The 23597-nt window shown below is 30.8% G+C and overlaps 1 protein-coding gene across 1 annotated transcript in view; it reads right to left on the bottom strand.

The window, feature by feature from the left end:
* LOC142326865 (uncharacterized) overlaps positions 1–23597 on the bottom strand; it is a 434477-nt gene that overhangs the window by 121769 nt on the left and 289111 nt on the right. Inside the window, exon 3 of the mRNA XM_075369599.1 lies at positions 16092–16294. Within this exon, the coding sequence (XP_075225714.1) occupies positions 16092–16294 (203 nt within the window). The remainder of the gene's footprint in view (positions 1–16091; positions 16295–23597) is intronic.

Raw genomic sequence — 23597 nt, 5'->3', positions numbered from 1 at the left:
AACCCACGCCTTTTACGTGCTTTTTTTTAATGTAATTTACTTGTGATTACTTAATCGTAACCAATCAGTAGTACACGATTTAAGACAAAAAAAAATCCGAATCCTTTATGTTTAATTTTTTCTAGAGATTAGCAATTGACCATATTTTTAGTTAATTCGGAATTTTTAATAATTTAACTACATACGCATGCGTGGACTCAATTTTATTTAATATATATATAAATATATATATATATATACATTTGTACGAGGAATCAATAATAAATTTTAAAAAAGATTATAGCGGCTATACTTTTTTGTTTTTTTAAAACATAGAGTTTAATGAAAGAACAATAAATAGAGTTCTGGTGTACATATTACTAAGTACATCTGTTTGTTTTTCTGTTTCAGTGTTTTTATTTTTTCAACCTGTTTGTACACGTTAATTTTGTCAGCAATTGTAACCGCTGAAATAATGCTAGAGTGCAATTACCATTCGCAATTAGCAACAGCAGCATCAGTGAACGCGACGTCACCACCCTGTTCTATATTTACGACTGATTCCTGACCTGCGTTCAAACGCGTACATTTATTTCATGTACCATAACAGAATTCTACTCCCTCCATTACATTCGTAATCCACCCACTGTGTTTGTTTACCCCGTATGTCCATTTGTAATGTTCCACATCAAATTCCAACAGCGGGTAGTAAAACATTTGATGCACCCACCGTACGTAAACAGAAAAAGAGAAAAAAAGTTCAATTAAAACGGCCATAATGTTGTAAGAGACACTCATGTTGTCGTCGTTAAGCTACATATACATTCGGAAGTCATATATAACCTTATCTATTTAATGACCGGACATGAAGCATATAAAATAGCGTTAAAGTAATGTAAATGCATGTAATAAAATGTGTAACATCTTTATATTCTTCTTTTTTGAAAAAAATTGTATATTTTTCCATGAAAATTGTACATCCAAATGCATCCTAAATGTTAGGACACATGCAATCGTACAATCAAATAATGGGAAGGTGATAAATTTTTTTCTATAGTTAATTTGATAACCACTATAGAACGAAACACCAAACACAACTTTATCTATATAAATAAAAATAATAAATAACCTAATGTGTTTCATTTAATTTTATTTATAATTTTTAAAATGTTAATTTTTTGGAGGGTGTAAGAATATTTCAAATTAAAGAGTTTAAGTGTTTGGGAAGAATCACTTCCTCTGATAGAAAGGGTAAAAGTGAGATCAGTTCTTGAATTTCAAAAGCCAAAGAAATATTTGGTAACAAGATCAGTCTACTGACATCGAAATCACTTGAAATAAAAACTACTTTATCAAAAGCTTTATATCAAAGACTTGCGGTTTAAAATATGGTTAAATATATTTTTACTGATATATTTCAAGCTTAATTAATCGCTTTATATAACGGAAAAGTACAGGATAATCTTACTTTTATTTTACAACCTCTTTTCTTTGTCCTTGTACCTTTTAATTTTACTACCAAAATTAGAATATGAAACCTTTTTGATTAAAATGAATTTTACTAATTTAACTATTTCTGTATAAAAAAAAAAAAAAACACGTAAAACTTTTAAAAAACAAGGACTGTTAACCAAGTTCTCATTTTTTTCTCATTCTCTTTCCCAAATTAGATGGTTTTGGATCACTGATATTTCGTTCATTAACTTCTTATTTACTTTGTTTTAATTTTAATATTAGCTATTTCAATTAGGAATAGTTATAAAAAAAAGTTTATTTACTGATGTAATTGTTCTGATAAACGAATAAGAAAAGTTTCCATTTTAAAAATTTTTAACATTTTTATATCTCAAATGATTTTTATTCCTAAATAAAAATTTAAATAAATAATTATTACCAGTAAACAGTTGCACAAAGCAACCACTAGGAGAATATCATTAATCAGTACATTATTTACTTTAAAAAAATTACTAAAAGAATTAGTGGGATAATCCTCGACTTTTTTTCATTTCTAATGAAGAAACCTATTAAGGTCTAGTTCGATTGAGAAATTTAAAACTAATACAGATTAATTAAATTTTGAACGAGAATTAGAACTCAGGGTACTAGAAAGCTAAAGATACACTTAGGTGTAAGGTGATGAGGATTTCTTGGACACAATTTCTTTCAGATGATAGAATAAATTTTAAAAGAAAAACGATTCTGATATTTCATTTTTTTATTTTCGAGGATTAGTGGTAACGAGGGTATAGGCTAAATCCCTTTCTTATTATTATTTATTATTTTTAGTTTGTTCCTGAAGTAGAACATATTTTGAAAAAGAATGTGTTTGATTCCCGAATGCTTAAATTTCTGTAATTTAAGGGAGCACAGGATTAGGGGAACGGAACGGAACGCAAGAATGGCGGGAGTTTCAATATTTCTCCCTACAGACCGCAGAGCCTGAATAATGTCCCTTGCTGCTGTATCTTTCTATTATCGGGCGGATTTCATCGGTTATTTAGTGGCGGTTATAAATTTTAAGTTTTATTTATGGACGAATTTGGTAATTTGCGTTCCTATCCGTATGGAACATGGTGTAATTTATTTACTGGTTCTGACCGTGATAGACTAAGCTTTTCAGCCTAGTAATCCCGGCGTGATTTGGAGGGAGAAATGCGCCCCTTTCTCCGGAGGGAGTCCCATTTGCTGACTAAATGAAATTGTGGTCTCTTCGTGGAACGGTGTGGGGTGATGTCTAGCTTTTTATAGTTTAAAATTTAATTGCGAAAACGGTCAGTTTCGCGGCCGGAATTTTTGTGCGGTTTCCATTTATAGGTTACGCAATATAGAGGCTCCTAAGCCTAGTTTGTCATTTTTGACTCTCGTACCGCCTCTTCACGATGGTTCGTTTAATACGGTTTTCTTATACCCTGTGGTGTACGGTCCTCTCGGCAGATGGCCGTGTTCGGACACGGCCGCTCTCCCGAACAGTCTACGTGCCTCACAGGATCAGAAGCCGTGGTAGTAAAGCCCGAAATAGGAACATCATAATGTATTTTTATGTTTTTGTATGATGAAAAATGTTTTGAATATATACGAGTGTTATTTTATGTTTTATTAATTCAGTTGGGTTAGTAATCTATGCGGTATTTGTTTTGGGTTGGACTTTTTCTATATTATCGCTAATTTTTGTTTTAACGCCTCCAAGATATCATCAGAAATGATTATTTTACTACGAGCTAGTTTAAAAATGTGTGCTTAATTTTTTTTATTAAAAAAAATGTAAAGAAATCATATAAAGAAAAATATCCATTTTTCTCCAATTTCCCTAGATAACTGATCATTTTAGAGAAACATCGAAAAAGAAAAAATTTCGTTATTAAATTTCACACACAATATCATCGGTTTCGAATAGAAAATACATTATTATTGATGCAAAAATAGCCAAAACTGTCAAAAAATGAAAAAATATTTTTTGGAAATTTTTTTCTACTACTTATATTATACATAGTACCTTCAGATTTTGCAACAAAAAAGATAATGATTTGATAAAACAACACACCAAATTTCAAAAAAGAAATCTTTCTGATAGATTTTGCACAATAACAACAAATTTGCAATCCAAATTTAAACAAAAAAATGCGATTTTTACAAATTGTGTAGAGACTGAAATAAAGTCTCTAGATACTTGAAAATTTAATCAATATAAAAGAGCATTGAAACGCATTTTGAAAACTTATATGGGTTAATTGCCGGTCTCCGTGAAGCGAGGGGTAGCGTCTCGGTCTTTCATCCGGAGGTCCCGGATGAAAGACCGAGATATTACACATATGCCCAATATTACACATAAAATGCTATTTTATATGTGATTAAATTTTGAAGTGTCTAAATACTTTATTACAGGCTCTACACAATTTGGAAAAATCGCATTTTTTTAAAAATCTGGATGGCAAAATTATTGTGGAAAAATTGTCGGACCGATTTTGTTGAAATTTGGCGTGTTGCTTTATCATATCAAAAGGTTATTTGAGGAAAAAACTGAAGTCCTATCTGCGATATAAGTACTCGAAAAAATTCCCAAAACGGTTTTTTTTTTTTTTTCATCTTTTGAGTTATTATTTTTGTATGAATAATAACGTATTTATTGATTTGCAACCGATGATATTATGTGTAAAATTTAATAACAAAACCTTTTTCTCTAAAGAAAAGGTCGATCTCTTCTCTAAAATGAAAAGTTGTCGAGTTATCTAGGGAAGTAGGAGAGAAAATGGATATTTTTCCGATTTTTTAACATTTTATTTAATAAACATTTAAGCATATCTCTTTCAACTAGCGCATAACGAAATATTCATTTCTGATATTCCGGAGGCATTAAAGCAAAAATTAGCGATCATATAGAAAAAATTCAAATATACACATTTTAAAAAAAAACAATGATTCAGATATTGCAATACTTCAATATATTTGATCAGGGAGGGAAATAAATAAAATCCTTTAAATCCCAAGTTATGGTATGCTTTTGGTTCAATAAAATCAGAATTTATAGTTTGATGAAGTATAAGCTGAAAAATATACCTGACAAACTGGCTTATTTTTAAAAAATACATCTTTAATCGTATTAACATCAGGGTTCTATAAGATTGAGAGTGTATGGAGATTACGTATTACTAGTATAATACGTAATACGTAATTAATAATATTACGTATTACTAGTATAATACGTAATATATACGTATACGTAATACGTAATTAATAATATTACAAGTGTAAAATTGTCCATAAAATTAAAAAATTAAACAATTAAAAATAAATAATCTCTACAATTAGAGATTAATAATGGACCCGGTTGGCGCATAAGTTTGAATGTTAAACAATAAATACTATTTATATACAGAACTAAAATACATGTAAATATGACAAACAAGACTACGCACTTCAACGCTGCCTGTCTGAACAGGCGCGTTGTGACGTCATCGGAGACCAAGCTATCGGCTTTGGAGGTTAGGTTAAGATCTGTGAGAGTACAGACGTGTTGTTTTTACTCTGTGTTCGAATGCCCACTGTGTGTTCATTATCACGATTTTTGTTGTTCTTTTTGTTATTCGTTGTTTCGTTTGTTGTTTTGTGATGTTTCGTTCGTGTTTCATTAAGTTATTTTACGTTCTTGTGTTTTTTTTGTTTTCGTTACTTTGTGTTAGTGCCGTACTGATAACTTTTCTTTACGGGCTAATTAGTGACCTGTATCGTTTGGTTGGTCTGTAATTTCATATTAGCTGTCGTTTTGGAGTTATTTGTCGTTTCGTGGTTTAATTTAGTGTTTAAAAAAAACTTAAAAGGTAAAAAAAGCTATCAGCTAGCTAGTAGATATAATGCGCGCGCAACACATACCTCGTTCTGGTAGTTGTACACTTAACACCGCTATGAGTCTACCTTGAATCGTGTTTGAGTTAAGTTAACGTATATTATAAAATTAAAGTATTCAATATTTTTCATTTCATATAAATACCGTAAACGGATTTATATACGTCTACCGTGTGAAATCGTTATTAAATATTCTTTTATAATTTTGGTAAGTACAAGATAAATAGTTTAATATTCCTATTGAAAAACATGTTAATCTAATAACTAGAATACATTATAAACACGTTGCTTCAGGATACAATGCGTCCAGGTAAATATGCTATGTTTTATTTTGTGCGTTTAGTTTTATCACAACTGGAATTACAATTTAAACCTGTCTTGTACATATTTTCAATATACTTAGTGACAAGATTATTGGCGTATTAATTATAAAACTTTAAATTCCTCTTATAAATTTATCATCTGATTTCTGAATTTTTCATGCTTAAATTTGAATCTGAAAATTGATAATCTTTTATACTTTTTTATGTATCATATAAATGCAAAAAATTTATCTGTTTGCAACAGCATCACGCGAGAACCAAAGGACCGATTGCTTTAAAATTTTCAGGATAAATAGCATAGAAACCTCGGGTTCGAACGTCTTGATGACCTTTGACCCCTGACAGAAATTTGACGGTTGAACCTGATGTCATGTTTTCTAGGATGAACATGTATTTCTAATTAAATTTGCAATCTGAAAGAATAGATTTACTGCAAAATACATAGTAAAGTACGGGTTTGAGATGCCTGTAAAATTACAAAAAATAACCGACAATTAAATGAAGTTCGAACCCGAGGGTTTCTTTTCACCGGTTTATTCGAATAAAGAACGGCTACTTTCAATGATGAATGTGTGTTCACGTTAAATTTACTGTTAAAACTGTTGAAAAATTTGTTGTAAAACATATGTTTCAATTGCAAAAACCGTGATTAATTTCAAATTTATGATGATGTAGATCGTCATTACTTTCAGCGATATATGTGTTATATCATTTATCATTATGTAATTATACAATTATAATCATTTACGATTCAAACTTTTTTATAATATAACAACTACTTAGTTAACGCTGTAATTTTATAATGATGTTCTGCATCAATCAGTCATCATTACTTTCACTGAAAGTAATGATTTTAATTTTTATAGTTGTGATAGGTAATTATTGTCAGCTGATGTTATTTTACCTATATTATGCACAAAAAACGGGATTTCTCAGACGTATCTTTCATTAAATTAAAAAAGGGCGTATCCTGAAAAAGGTGCGTCCTAGGCCATTTTTAATTTGATTTTGAATGGCTTAACAGAAATATACTTTGAGAGCACCCAAAACGATAGGTTCTAGGCCCATGCGTTTAGCGGCCACCGTTCTCGAGACACTACCGCAAGCGAAATTCGCTTATGCCAATTCACCTCAAACCCACTTTTCACTATGATTTTTTCAATAAATCTACTTCACCCGAAACGATAGGTCCTAGTCCCATGCGTTTAGCGACCACCGTTCTCGAAACACTAGCGCGAGAAAAATTCGCTTATGCCAATTCACCTGAAACCCACTTTTCACTATGAATTTTTCAATAAATCTACTTCACCCGAAACGATAGGTCCTAGTCCCATGCGTTTAGCGGCCACCGTTCTCGAAACACTAGCGCGAGCGAAATTCGCGTATGCAAATTCACCTCAAACCCACTTTTCACTATGAATTTTTCAATAAATCTACTTCACCCGATTCGATAGGTTCTAGACCCATGCGTTTAGCGGCCACCGTTCTCGAGACACTAGTGCGAGCGAAATTCGTTTATGCCAATTCACCTCAAACCCAGTTTTCACTATGAATTGTTCAATAAATCTACTTCTTCATCTTGTAAATTTAAGAAAAATTATGATGAGGTTTTTCAATCAATCGGTCATCATTACTTTCAGCGAAAACGGGGTGTAACATCATTTTTCAAGTTAATTTTTTTTTTTTTTATTGTATAGAGAGACTAAAATAATTTCATATAAAGCCGCAATATACAGTAAATTTATCGATCAAACCGCTTCTACGTAAAAATTCATAGTTTGTTATAAATGTATTTTATAGTATTAACATACTATAGACTATTTATGAAGTCAGAGGATTCCCTATAGCGGCAGTCAATCATTCATAATTAATTGTTTTTTTATATATTGGTTTAGATAGATATTACAATTGCTTTGATCTTTAATATCTAAATGTAAATTAGTTTTTCTATGCATGCGCAGTAGCATATTTATCGGTGTATGTTACGAACAAATAAAAGAAAACTATTCATTTGGTATTCTCACCGATTTTAAGCTAATTATCAATATAAATGCGGTTTTTTAACACTAGAATACTATCTCAAAATGCTGGAAAGCGTTTAAAGCATGGTCTTGTAATATAGAAAAGAATTAATTGAATTTTACAATAATAAATCCGACGCGAGAATCTGCACCTCGGCTTTTTATCAGATTAAAGATGATAATAAAGATGAAACAACTAAAATTATTACCGGTACGTATGTTTATAAGAAATTATTACTTATCTGCATTTCGCATACAATAGAGAATGAAAAAAAATAACTGGCTGGCTTTTGTCACCATGGCAACAAAAATATTGTGAAGTAAAATGACTAATTTTTTTTTCTTTAAAGAATATCTGTAAAATATTTAGTATTCTGGCAACCGTGAGGTAACGAACGCATCGGTAGTCCAGCCCTCCTGAAGATACCCCTTCCGCCCTTCTGAAGGTCAAATACTCTAAACTGGTGCTTACTGAGTTAGCCCCTCTTATCAGAGAATCGGGATACCTCAAATAACAAAAAAATTAAAGGAGAGCATTCAACCGTATTTCTAGCTACCTGAAATAAACACGTTGTTGGCCGCCATTTTGGACTGGACGATCAAAATTTAGATTACTTGTCATCCAGTGTAGTATTAATAAAAAAATATCGAAACCCTATTCCTCAATTATTTGTCTCCAACTGTTTAAAAAATTACATACATCTTGTACATATGTGTTTGTTGTTTATATTTACAGCTAATAATACTTTTTTTTGGAATTACTATAATTATTCTCTAATATAAATTTGGAAACAGGAAAAAATCGAATATTTCTTTCATATGATTATTTTTAATTTTTCCTTAATTAAACTTTACAACGGAATGAATTTACTATCTTATGAAATTAAACTTTTTTTTATTTTATCTTATGTTTTTAGGTCTTATCTCAATCTGTGTACAATTTTTTTAACTTTTTAAAGAAAATTATTGCTTTGGAGTGATAGAAAACTAAAAATTTAAGATAAGAGAATAATGTATATACTCCTAATATTGAAAATTAGATGATGAACTCTTTTTTTTCATCGTCAATCGCTTTTATTTTTAATTTTGAGCAATATCTTTAAACTACTAAAGTATCTGTAATTTTATTACACGACTATAATTTCTGAAAAATGAATATAGGTCGATCGATGTGGGATAAAAAATATTCTGTAGGTTGATAAATAACTTAATAATTTAAGATGAGTCACTTTTATAAATATAGATAAATCATAAGTTTTGTGTATTAATTGGAGAGTGATAAGTTTAACTAATTTAGATTAACAGTCAAAGCTGCTAATTGACCCTTCTAGCCAGATACACTACTATAACGATTTCGTGGTCTAATTGCATCTGGGTTTGAATCACTGACTCTGACGTACAAGTTATAAAGCTCGGGTTAAACTCAAAATTATGTACTTTTGTAGTAACAAAAATGAATAACGTTTTTTTTTTTTTTATTTTACAGTTAATGCATTACAACACACAATGTTAAGTGTCATGTTGACAAATAACTAAATATTTCTAATCCCGTTTTTTTTTTTTTCATGTTTTCTATTCATAATTGCTATTATTCATGGCCCTCACTCACTCTTGCCAGCAGATTTAATTGATTTCTCGTGTGATATTCATTTTGAAAGTATGATAATACAATCATATCCGTACCTATTTGTTTAATTAACGGGGAATTAAAATAGACAAAATAACTAATAGATCACCTTATCAAAACACTGATAAACTCTCACTTTCTTTACAGTACGTCTTTGTAAATACCTTAAAATAGTTGTGAATAAAACTTTAATTACTTTTTTTTCGTAAATAAAATTTTATAAAAGATCATTAGTGTACTATTATTATGATTATTGAAAATAAATCAAAGTTTTCAAACAATGCTCATTTTGTGTAATTCACAATAATTTACTTTACGCTTCCCCCACGTACCCCTCATACACAGTACAATCTTACTTAAACTAAGTCAATAGAGCTTTTAAGAGGTTTACAAGGAGCTCAGTCAGTTGATAGTAATAGTGATGAAATTCAGTTGTATTAGTGGTTAAGATATATTTATTTAATTTCATGTATCAATTTTTACTAACTTAATTGCAATAGCTGTCCTGTAAAAATACTTCCATTTATGTAACTGAATCCAAGGAAATACTTCCGATTAAAACTCTCTTAGTATATTAAGTGTATGCTAAGTACTGCAACCCTTCGACAAGGCATATTATTAAAATATTCTTTTAGTTGGATTTTCCTTTAGTAATTAATTTCATTACTAAGTGGATTATGATCAATGCGATTTTGTATCGATAATCTCACGGTATCTCGTGTTACTCTTTTTTTTATTTATTTATAGCCTTCGGTACCACCGTTAGGTATTGATTCAGAGGACGAGATGAAATGGTAATTTTGTAGTGTGTGAAAATGCCATGCCTGATCGGGGATTCGAACCCGGGACCTCCAGACCTCTCGTGTTATTATTAATTGCTGCACACACCACACATTCCATACACCCGTTACAATGTAAACTGAGAATAAGATTGATGCTTACATTAAATAACGTCATTATCTGAAAGTATTAAGCGGTTTGATGGCTGAGGGGCTGAGGCAGTGAAAAGCATCAATACGCAGTAATGCGTATTCACCATTTTTTGTGAATGGGCATAAGTGATAGTAAGAGAAGCTGTCGATATTTTTTCCTTCTACCATGCATGAATCGAGAAACAGTGACTGCAGTTGAGTACTAATATAATAGAAAATAAATGTAGATCTTTACAAAGAAGTAGCGATGTTTATTTATCGTTTAAGAAATTATTTAATTAAAACCACAAACTAATAAATGATCCTCTCTTTCCCAAGATAACGGACAATAATTTAAATTTCGGCTGGTTTTTTAACCGTTTATGTTTTAATTAAATGTACTATTCAGCACTTCAAATTATGCTTTCATAGCTTTCCCAACATTTGTTATTTTTTTCTTGAATTCTGCTAAAACATTTAAACACATCTTTAATTTTTTTGTATGAGCATTATTTAGCGTTAACTCTTCATTGTGAATCCTAAATGTTTCATCTTTATAAAAAAAAAACCGGTTGTTATACTGATTTCTCTATCGTTTTCATGTGATAGGTTTTTCTTAGTTTTATTTAGTCAGATGTGGAAGTAGTTCTTCTGATTGTTTTATTTAAGTATAGAGATATTCGGAAAGGTATTTCCATATTAGACTTAATGTCATTAAAATTGTCTTTTTAAAGTAATTGAATAAAAACGTATGATATTGTTTGTTACCTGTTTCATAATAATTTCTCATTATTGCGTTTTGTTTGATATGAAAGCACCCTCAATGAAAAAACAATTAAATATTTTTAAAAATTAGAGTGAAAGAAATTTATTCTCAATCGTCAATTAAATTGTATTTAACCACTATGATTAAATTATTAAAATATTTAACGGGAGGGTTAATAAATAATACGATAAAAAGGGGAAAATCCTCTCTCAGAGGCGATTATTTTACACGAAAAGTATTTTAGAAACATAAAAATTCCTGAAATTTTCTCTTACAATACTTATGAAAATTGTAAAGATGGGTTGAATGTTTTGTTTTTATTGCAGTATTTGTAATTTGAAATCGCTCTATATTTTTATTTAACTTTTAATCGCCGCTCTGCTTTTTTTTAAACTTTTCGAAAAAATGTGCGGTATTACTTTCGGTTTCTTGGTGTTGGCGTGAAAATAAATTTTTTCATGTTTTGAGATATGAGGTGTACGAAAATATCATTTATTAAAAATCGGGTTTCCTTCTTTCTATATAATTACCTTATATGTAACATTTTGTAACTCAAAAATCTTCAAAACGTCTAGATCAATTTCACTAAAATTTAGAAATACTGTAGTAATGTATCTGAAGTTGTTCATGTGAAAATTTGATGAAAATTGTTTGATATGTTTTTTAATTACGTTCAATTTAAGATAAAAAAAAAGTTGTGGTTATGTTGACTCTGTAGAGGTGTATTTTTCATACGCGCTTATGCAGCGAGTCATAATTGTGTGATTGTCTCTCATTTTTTTATTTAGTGCTTTTTTGACTTGTAGCTATTTTCTATGGATCAAGGGTTTTTCGGTCTTCAAGAATTTTTTCGGTCTCCAAAAAGGGTTTTTTGGATCAAGAATTTTTTTAATTTTGTATCTTTTTCTCCAGAAATTAGAATTGTTTTAATGAAGTACGTTTGTTTGTACCTGTAAGATTAAAATGGTGCTACGCTTATTGAATAATTCGGTACTTACGTATTAACGCCACCGCAGCTACAGCTTTATTTAAAAACAAAGTAATCAATCAGATTTCGGTGGAAAATGAACAGTCGCTTTATTAATTTTAATAAATGGTTATTTTTATTAATTTATTTTATAAATATAACTTAACCTACGCTCGCTTCGCTCGCTAACCTTGACTAATTAACACCGTAATTTTTTGAGTATTTATTTAATAAATTCAGTAATTATTGCAATTATTTATTATTTAAATAATCAAAACACTCCTGTTAATTAATCAAGGTTAGCGAGCGAAGCGAGTGTAGGTTAAGTTTGGTTAAATTATATTTATAAAATAAATAAATATAAATAACCGTTTATTAAAATGAATAAAGAGACTGTTTTGAATCTATGTTAAACTCTATATCGGCTCATTTTCCACCGAAATCCGATTGACTACTTTCTTTTTAAATAAAGCTGTAGCTGCGGTGGCGTTAATACGTATGTACCAATAATTCAAATAGCGAACGGAAACACAATTTTCTATGTTCGGGGAAAGTAAAATGTTTGAAACTTATCATGTGGGTTATCGAATAAAAGTGAATAAAAAGCAGATTTTAAAAGTGTGTAGCGAATGGTTTTATTGCATTATTAGGAATGAAAGTTAATATATTAATAATAATATTTTTTATTAAAAAATGCATACAAATATTAAAAGAAACAAAATAAATTTCAACCTAAGCATATGATAAGTTTTTAGATAGTATTTATACGATTTTTTCTTGCTAGTTTTTGATTCCTTTTTTTTATTTATTTTTGCTGGTGAAGGGAGGAATGCCATTTACGCACAACGTATCGGGTTTGCTAAAAGGTTTTGCAAGATGTTATTAGAGGGCTTATGTGTGCCTGAGCCCTACCGACTAAACCTGCACTTCACCATTTCCCCCTACCGGGGCCGGACCCGCAATTAAGCATTACACAACCCCGGGAGGTGCCTTCGAGCTCGGAGGATCCAGAGTCTCCGTGCTTCATCATCGTCGTTGCCATTAATAGTGGCAATTAAATAATCACTGATTCCCCGATCTTTCTTTGCGTTAATTACCACGGACCATGGACTGCTATTGAACAGGTCACTGACATTGAGAAGGACAACCAAAGGTATCCTCCTCATCCGCCTGGAGCCGCTCGCACGGTCCCTCACCCAGCCAAGGACATGCTTGACCGCATCGGTGCTGATCTCCTCTCGTACAAAACCATATTGATTGAGGGAGAAGCTTCCAGACGCGTCAACCTTAGTCGTTATTGGTTCAGCGAGCAATCTTTCTAGAAGTTTGTCCATAAAATATAGCAGGCAAATAGCCCTGTACCTAGAACCATCACAGACGCCGGCTCCTGACTTTGCGATTAAAGCCAGCCGGGCTCCCTTTCAGCATCCTAGAAAGTAGCACCACGGTAGGATCCCGTTCATGGCATCAAGAACCGTCCACGGGTAATCCCTTACAAAGTTCTTGACGATTACTGCCGGAATGGAGTCCGTCCCCGGACGTTTTTGGATATTTATTTTCCTGGTGGCCCAAATGAGCTCACCAATAGTGAATCTGTTCTCACGATGACACTCCATTCTCGTTCAACACTCCCCAAGGCAGGGAACAGGTCCTTATTGCCTAACCTCGAGTCAGCTGGGGAAGGGACCGGCCAAGCCTCTTCCATCACTATTTCTTAAGCCCTCTCCCATGGATTGTCGTCAAGCCCTTCAATGAGTTTATACCGGGCCGCCGCCTTCACACTTTTGATAGCGGCGCTGAGGTCATTTCTTGCCAATCGATAACGTGTACAAGATCGTGCCACGCAGTGGCCTCTGGCCCGCTGTAGACGTCTTCTTGCGGCCAGAACTGTTGTTCTCAGTTTGACAATAGAGTCTGAACACCAGTAAACGCTCTTCCTGGTGGTCCTCACGTGGCCGTCCCCGGACATCCCGGATACCTTTGGTTGTCTGGTTGCACGCGTCACCGAACGATGGGCCTATGCCCTGCATGGATGCCAACATGTCGGCTGCAGCTCCCACAGTTCTCTTGATTTGCGCTTCCGTGGGCACTCAAAGGCTCATTTGGAAAGGCTCAATTGGTCGGACCTGCTGGATAGTGAAAACTATAGCTCTATGGTCCGACGAAAATTCTTCGTCAAGAACCGTCCATTCTGACACATTTAGGGCGCTTCTTTCTGGGACGGCAGTAATGTAGGTGCTGTAGAAATTGTTTTATACTTATAAAATAAAAATCAATGATGCATTTTTGGAGTTACAAAAGAGGTTCAAACAACGTAAAATTCGAAATTATTATGGTATATTTCTCTTTGAGAATCAGGCGTTAATGCAGTATAGTAAATTCATAAATATATGGATTTAATAACTACGTAAATTACCTAACTCTGAGAATTGACTTACATAATAAAAAGAAGCAAAAGATTCTTGGCTCCTTTAGCACTTTACCTAATTATTTATTTTTAATCTCCGGAATTGTTTCCTAAAATTATATTCCTTAATCTTTTAGGTTCTATTTGTATGTATTTATATTTGTTATATAGGTTGTTTTTGTATAACTTTACATGCTTTCAAAAATAGCTATTTAAAATCTGCGTAGGTTGTACTATTGTAGACACTGTTGATGAACTGTTTATGAACATTGGATGGCGTATAGTTTATATTTTTAGTTACGTACAATATTTAATGAATAGTACTTTTTAAATTAAGTTCGAATTCTTTTGTGATACTTAAGTTAAATTTTAAAACTTATTATAAAAAATTATAAACAGCGAAGGTTGTAGGAAAGTAAGTTCTTGATTACAGAAAGTTATTTTTCTCCATAAATAAATGAAATAGCCATGGATGTTGTCAAATGTTGTGTAATAATTATAAAAAGTTATCTCAAAACTACATATACAATTCATTGTGCCCTCCAGTATTTTCCATATCTTTTCTTAAATGGATTGGTATATTTTCTGTGGCCTTCCATAAAAACTGGACATGACTACCGTATTGTACTTTGATGGATTCTATTTTAAAGTGTATCAGTCGTCTGAGGTTTGCTCTGACGTTCTCTTTTTCCTTGGACAACATTCATAATAAGTAATTCTGTGATTCAAGTTTGGTTTACAAGAAACATAGATTTGGGCTGCATTAATTTGTAATGTATAGTAATTTGTATCTTTAAGTCTAGTCATCGTCCTGGAAAGTGAACATAGGGCCAGTCCCTAACAGTTAAAGCAAAATACGGTTGGTACTTGTTCGTTTGTTACCAGGTAAAACATTTCGGGCCGCACAACATTTTATTGGAGTTAAAGTAACGTTCAACATTCATGGTTTCTTGCATGAAGTAGCCCAATCAATCGTTTTTTGGAGATTAAGATCAGACCAATAATGATTATTATGATTCATGAAGCCGCGCCAATATGACAGACAACCTTAACACTTCAAATAAAATTTTCAAACAGTACCGCATAATCGTAGTGCCATTTAATGATGTTCATCAGCACGCCTTTTGCAATCTTCCGGGAACTGCGTACAATTACAGTGACATAAATTAGACCATAAAATGATGTAAAGTATATTGTAATTTATACATATTTAGAAACAGCCAATTGCTTTTCAGCCTTCATGTAATTTATTAGCATTTTGTTTAAATATTATTTAATTTACTAGAATGTATATAGATATGGTGGTTTGGTTGTTGTTTGTAATATATAGTAAAATTTAATCTTCTTCAGATTATTTTTATATTTTTAATTTATGATTATCTAAATTCTAGACTGTGGTAAATATTTTTTAAATTATTTTTTGGCAAAAAGGGGAAAAGTATTGGTATTAACCATCCCATGATTGATATTAAAATAATCAGCTATGTGTTAATTTCTTATAATTAAAACATTTCTGTATTTTGAATTCATGAGGTTTTTTAATATTAGAAACCGGTTTGTGTAGATGACAGAAGTTCGCTAAAGATTTTTTTATTCTGCTGTATTAACCCAAATGAAATTGATTGGGATTATTTTTACTATTTTGGTTAATAATTTTATTTATATTTTTTAAACCTTATTTTTTAAAAGCTAAAAATTTCTTAATATTTTTAATAAATTTAAAATAAAATAAAAATTAAAAAATACTTACATCCAAATTAATTCCTTCCATTGGATAGCTATGTTGAGATGGACTCGATTTGGGTACGTATCTGTAAAATTCTTCGTGGTCCTTATACCAAGTGGCCGAATATAAACGATCCTTTTGTAGATCGTATTGACACTGCAGTACAACCATTTCTCCTCTCCGTACGTGCGAAGGCACATTAATACCTATTAACCGTAGCGTTCGACCTGTAACCGGAAATTGAATATAAGATCGATTGCGTACTATAAAATCAGATACTCAAATACATTGTATCCATTAGCATATTGCAATTTATATGGCTATTATGACATGATTCTATACGTTATATTGTTTTGTACAATATTATTTCAAATAAAAATAATAATAAATAAAACTAACTGTGTAGAAATAGGCAGTTTAGTAAATTTATGTCCCAAAAATATTTTACTACAATAATTTTAATGAAGTAATGATGTAAGTAATAGTGATAATAATAATAATAATATTAATAATAATATTCATAATAATAATAATGATAATGCTAATGCTAATAATAATATTAAGACTCAAGGCAAGATAGCAATTGACCATGATAGTAGTCTGATGAAGTCCGATAGCATTATGATCCATCCGTCAAACATAAACATAGCTGGATAAGGAATTTTTCTAATGTATTGTTATACCAAAATCATGCGTAATCCTTTCTTAATCTTAATAGTGGTAAGTTTTATTTTGTAAATTATTTTTCTTTAATGTTTAACTATGTACCTTTTTTTTTTATTAAAACTGGTAATTTTATTTTTCAAACAATTTCTATCGTGTTCTTTAAATTTATCATAATTTCGGTAAAATAAGATTAAACGGCTAAGCGTTACCATTAAAAATAGCTCTATTTCTTATATTCCTACAACGTAATAACCTAACTTTTTTAACGTTTAAACTACATTTTTATAAGAGGATAAATAAACGATAAAAATAAATTTAAAAGAATAAATAAATAAATTTGTTTTACAACTGAAGTCAATAATGTAATTATAATGTAAGTGTTTTATTCAAGTCGCAATTTATTCTTACTATAAATTCTTATTTAATCTATAAATATTTATAAATCCTATAATACTTACAAAGATTATAATCAGTACTTACAAATTCCTTGCTTATAAATATAATCCTTAAGTCTACTTTGTAACATAATTGTTTTATATAAGACTGACTTCGTAAGAGGATTTAATAAACATTTTTTAAAAAATCAACCATTTAAAATGATTAACATTATTAAAGATAGCTTAATAAAAACTCAAATTATCTTTGTTTTAAATTTCCTATACAACAGCTTTTCCTCGGTTTAAACTTGGCAGATGTATAAAGTTTAGTGAATAGATTAAACAACTGTAGTTTTAAAAGTAAATCGTTAAAAGTAAACAGACTTTAAAAGCTAAACATTAACTGTAGTAAAATGTGATATCTAGCTTATTAAATTTTTATCTTGGTTGCATTTTTACCATAATTATACATATATATATTTTTTAGTGACTTTGTCTATTATGTAAACTGGTTCTATTTCGTAATTGAATAAAATAATTTACCTATATGAATTGTATTGCTGTTGGTGTTTTTTAGCCAGAAAAAATGAGACTTGATTGATAAAAAAAGGTTGTTTCTTGAAAATGAAAAACCTAAATGTATTACCACAAAAAATAATAGTGTACGTAGAATTCTCAATGTTTAAATTAAAAATAAATATTTTATTTAGGTGGTTAATTAGATTCAATACAGTTTATAATTTACCAGTAACTACGATAAGGTCAGCATACAGAGTATTGGGTCTTAATTAACGAGTAGATGGAAGATGAAGGTTAATCCGGCTAAATCTACGCATGTTATGTTTGAGATGAGGACGGATAACTGCCAGCGAGTTCAACTTAATGGCGTTTTCATTTTGTATGCGATTCATAGAATTGAATCTGGATCGCCGTTTGACATGGAGGAGTCATGAGAGAAAGGACGCAGTTTAACATTAAGTTGAGGTAGATGTACTGGTTGCGCTAGGTAGAGGGTCGCTACTTTCATTATTTAACAAGCGGTAGTACCCAGCAATCCTGAAACTAATTTGGACCTATGGAATCTAACTGTAGGATACGGTGAGATTAACTTTGAAATCGCACAGCGATTCCAGAACAAACTATTGAGAAGTATAAAAGAAACGTGTAGTTTGCGAAAAGCAGTGAAATACAAGATTATGTAGGATTGCCAACAGTTCAAGAGGAGATGTGGTGAATTGGTACAAGATACTAAATGAGACTGAAAAAAAGATTTGAACTGGCTCGTGGTTTTTCCGGATAACAGCGAGGATATTAGGCGGCTAAAAGGATTGCATATATTAGATCTGTAAGTTCTCCGAAATTTGAGGTCATTAGGTTCATCGTCAAAATTGTTCATTTCGTTTTACCACTTATTTTATTGGTTCTCTGATTTGTTTCACTGTTTCTTTGTTTGATTAGTTATTCTTTGTGTGATTGATTGATAAGAATATTTTTTGTGTTTTCTTTTATATACTATGTGTTCTGAACTTGATCAATGTTCTTTGAATCCATCTTTGTATGTTCTTATTTATGTTTATTATATATCTATGTATACTGTATAAGATATGTATATATGTACAGTCCTTTGAGGGATTTCAATGGAAACCCCTCTCTTCATGTCTTTTTTTGTATACAAATTTGCTTATGGTTCCGGTAAATTGGAACCGATTGCAAGTTAAAAACTGAGGCCAAAAAAAAATGGGGGAGTACCCAATTATAATTTAAATAACCAGGTATGTTACTTCATGTTTAACTATATTAGTGGGAACTACTCTACCATTTGTCCAGAAGGATCAGGGAAAACTTAAAAAAATCTTAAAGGAAAAACATCAGTGGAAAATGTAAAATTAATAAATAATAATGAGAAGTAGTTAAAATCCATTTCATTTATTTATAATTCGTAAAAAATAATAAAAATAGAGTGATGCATACTATCCTTAAATAGAAAACATGATTACCATAGAATTCTATATAGTTTATAATATCTTTTCAATAAATCAAATATGCCTAGTCCTAACGAGAATAAAAGTATATTTTTCAAATATGGATGTATATACTCTTATAAACCAGAATAGGGTTATTTATCAAATTTTCTAAAAAAATTATGAACTGATAAGTTTAAAAACTATTTTTTTAAATGAAGATTTAATTTTTATTTATCTTAATAGATCATCAAAAATTTATGAATTTTTTTCTTCTTCCGTAAAGAAGAAAAATTTCCGAATTTAAAATTTGTTTTTTATTTTAAAAGGTTTCTAAATGACAGTTTGTTATTTAAAGATTATAGCTGTTATTTTGTTTTACAGCTCAATTATCAATAAATGTAAACTGTCTTAATTTTTCAGTTGTTTTTATCTTATTTAGCTGAAATAATTTAAAGTTTTAACGACCAAAGTTAAAAAAAAAGTATTTTCTCAAAAGTATTTGCTTGGAATGAAAGGTGGTAAAACCCACAAACCCGTAGTTTTTGTTTAAACTTCATTTCTGTTTGCATTTAGAATTTTTTTGGAAATAGTTCTTCTCCATCCCCCTAAAATTACTCTTCAATATATCGAATAAGGTGAAAAATAATTTTATTAAATTCTAAAAAATTGATTTAGCGGATATTTTTCACTAAAACTCAATAGAAATCCTTTATTCTACCTATTAGGCAGATAGTATGAATTCATTTATTAGTGGAATAGTAATAAACTAAATAGGTTATAAAAAAAAGACCGGTTGAATATAAAATGTAAATTTTATTTCGTTAATTAATATTAAGTGAGTGCTCATTATTTTTACACTTTGGTGCAAAAGATTGCGGATTTTTTTATTTTTATTAGCATTACTTATTTTTAAAAACTCATAAACAGTATTACCAGTTTAGTGGCAAAACGTCCAGTCAAATAAGCATATGATGTTTGACTGCCCTGTTCTTGGGGGGGCCAGAGACCGGACCACCCTGGAACTTAGAGGTCAAGGGGAAAATTGGCTGCTCATAAACGAGTCAGTGTGGCGTGAGCCGCATTGTCGGACCGTGTGAGAGTCCTCGATGAGGTTGCGTTGTTCAACCGACATCGGTAGATTAGTTAAGGGTAAACTATAATGACTCCTACCGTGCTGCTATGGGAAGCTAATCCAGAGTTAATGGCTGGCCATCAGCCAGATAAAGTTCTAAGCGCTTTAAATGGTGGACAAGTACTAGCTGGTATTCAGCGACCGAGGCGTGACAGGAAATTACTCTCTTTTTAATATAATAAGAAGGGGTGCGCCTCCCCGGTTTAGTTTTATTGTATGACAAGTAGCGGTTGGGACACGTAAGCAGGTGGTGTATGGGACCTCGTTTAGTCCGCTCACGCTGTCAGGTAAGCTCACTAGTAGGTGATTGGAAGCTAAACTGTTTTTAGGCACAGTAGCCGGTTTTGGCACGGACATTTGGTCATATGCTCTAAGGCGACTGAATGGGGTGGTGGCGGGAGAAATGCCAGTTAACCAAAGTATTATCAGTTTAGTAATGTTTGGTAAAAAAAAGAGATGTAATTTTAAGTAAATTAATTTGATGCTCTTCTTAATGAATGGTAATTATAAAAACCTGATGTGGGCACCACACAACTTCCTTGTACGTCTATTAAATTACATATACACATTTTTTTAAAATGAAAAGTACATAAAATTTTATTTTATTAATAACTTCTGGTATTTTTTCATATATATATATATATATTTTTTCTATTATTGAATTATTATTTATCGTAAAATTCGTTTTACAATCAGAGGTTAATAATCATTAATATCAATACGTTTAAATTTAAAAAAAAATTAAAATTAAAGAGATGAAGTCTGATTCGAACCGGCCTTCCCCATTCAAGATCCAAATATTTCATTAATTAAAATTTTATTTGCCTATAACCCTGGAACCAATGAAAATAAGTACCACTTATGATTTTTTTTTTGTCTTCAATCATTTGACTGGTTTGATGCAGCTCTCCAAGATTTCCTATCTAGTGCTAGTCGTTTCATTTCAGTATATATTCACCTTTTCTAGGTCTATAAACGCCAAGTATGTTGGTTTGTTTTTCTTTAATCTTTCTTCTACTATTAATCTGAGGCCTAATATTGCTTCCCTTGTCCCTATACTTTTCCTGAAACCAAATTGGTCTTCTCCTAACACTTCTTCCACTCTACTCTCAATTCTTCTGTATACAATTCTAGTTAAGATTTTTGATGCATGACTAGTTAAACTAATTGTTCTGTATTCTTCACATTTATCTGCCCCTGCTTTCTTTGGTATCATGACTATAACACTTTTTTTGAAGTCTGATGGAAATTCCCCTTTTTCATAAATATTACACACCAGCTTGTATAATCTATCAAACGCTTCCTCACCTGCACTGCGCAGTAATTCTACAGGTATTCCGTCTATTCCAGGAGCCTTTCTGCCATTTAAATCTTCTAATGCTCTTTTAAATTTAGATCCCAGTATTGTTTCTCCCATTTCATCCTCCTCATCTTCCTCTTCTTCCTCTATAACACCATTTTCTAATTCATTTCCTCCGTATAACTCTTCAATATATTCCACCCATCTATCGACTTTACCTTTCGTATTACATATTGGTGTACCATCTTTGTTTAACACATTATTAGATTTTAATTTATGTACCCCAAAATTTTCCTTAACTTTCCTGTATGCTCCGTCTATTTTACCAATGTTCATTTCTCTTTCCACTTCTGAACACTTTTCTTTAATCCACTCTTCTTTCGCTAGTTTGCACTTCCTGTTTATAGCATTTCTTAATTGTCGGTAGTTCCTTTTACTTCCTTCATCACTATCATTCTTATATTTTCTACGTTCATCCATCAGCTGGAATATATCGTCTGAAACCCAAGGTTTTCTACCAGTTCTATTTGTTTCGCCTAAGTTCGCTTCTGCTGATTTAATAATTTCCTTTTTAACATTCTCCCATACTTCTTCTACATTTTCTACCTTATCTTTTTTACTCAGACCTCTTGCGATGTTCTCCTCAAAAATACTTCAAATATACTCCACTTATGATATATCGTTGAAAAGCTCTTAATGCAGGCTTATTACTACAATTAAAAAAACTCCAAATCCATATTTTGTTTGGATGGGCATGTTTGGACACTTTTGGTTCAGTCGATTGTAATAAAAAGGGAAGGTGCACAACTAGATGTTACAATAATCCAAAATCCAAAATTTCAACATCCTACGGCTAATCATTTTTGAGTTATGCGAAATACGTACGTACGTAGAGACGTCACGCCTGAACTAGTTAAAATGGATTCAGGGATGATCAAAATGGATATTTCCGTTAAAATCTGCAAACTGAATTTTTTCGCTATTAGAATACTTCCTTTACCTCGTACAAGGAAGTAAAAAATGATAATAATATGTCTTAATATATTATAAAGACATATTTGTATCCCGAACGATTGTGCTGCGTTATGAGACGTAGTGTTGCTACATAGTTTCCTATTTTGATATATATATAGTTATTATTTGTTAAAAAATATTAGTACTTTCGAAAATGTAATTATTTGTATGGAAAATTAATCTAATAATCTGCTTGATTAGTCAGTCATATTGTTGTTACACAATAGTTCTAATTTTGAGCTATTAGAAATAAATTTTATCTGACCATTTTTTTCGGGATTTTTAGATCAATTTATTATTAATAAAAAAACTTGAAATAACTAAGGCAGTTACACATAGCAAAATAAAATGGATATTAAAAATAAACGCAGTAATATAAACACTACAACAAAAAATCGAAAAAAGCTTCTGTATGTTTAAAAGCAGGTGTTTTATTTTATTTTAACACATTTTGTTATTTATTTATCGTTTGCTAATTTAATGCAAGCTTTTTTCTGCTAAAGTTTATAAATAATCCATTTTTAATAATATCAATTATTTTATTGATTTTTTAATAGAATAAACTTTGTAAAAAAATTAAAATGAAAGTTAAAAGAAATATTCCAGCTTTTTAAGAAACAAAAATCAAGTATGCATACCTAACTCTATAATATCGGACAATTAAAAGTCACAAAAGTACATATATTTCATAATAACAATTTCCTTTATTCACTATTTAGAAAAAAAAACGTATGAAATGTACATTACAAAAAGAAGTTTGAGAATTCAGAAAAGTATAGTTGAACAGTTTGGTCCAGTCCTCACAATAAAGTTTTCAACTGTAAAGAAAAGTAATGCGAAATAAAGTTCTTTATAAACTTTTCTAAAATAAAGAAATTTCAAATCTTTTTCAGGATGAAGTCGTATTATATAATTTTTGCTACTCAGAAATAAGGAATAACTTTATCCCTTCAGGTCAAATTATACTCGCTTAAAGAAAAATATAACGACTGTTAAAAAAATATTAATATAATTTAGTGATATGGTAGGTAAAAAGATTAAGAAAGAATTTTATATATATATATATATATATATATA

Source organism: Lycorma delicatula, chromosome 6 (assembly GCF_047948215.1).
Source record: "Lycorma delicatula isolate Av1 chromosome 6, ASM4794821v1, whole genome shotgun sequence".
Lineage (NCBI taxonomy): Eukaryota > Metazoa > Arthropoda > Insecta > Hemiptera > Fulgoridae > Lycorma > Lycorma delicatula.
The sequence above is the reverse complement of the archived record's forward strand: the minus strand, read 5'-3'. Positions and strand labels throughout refer to the sequence as shown.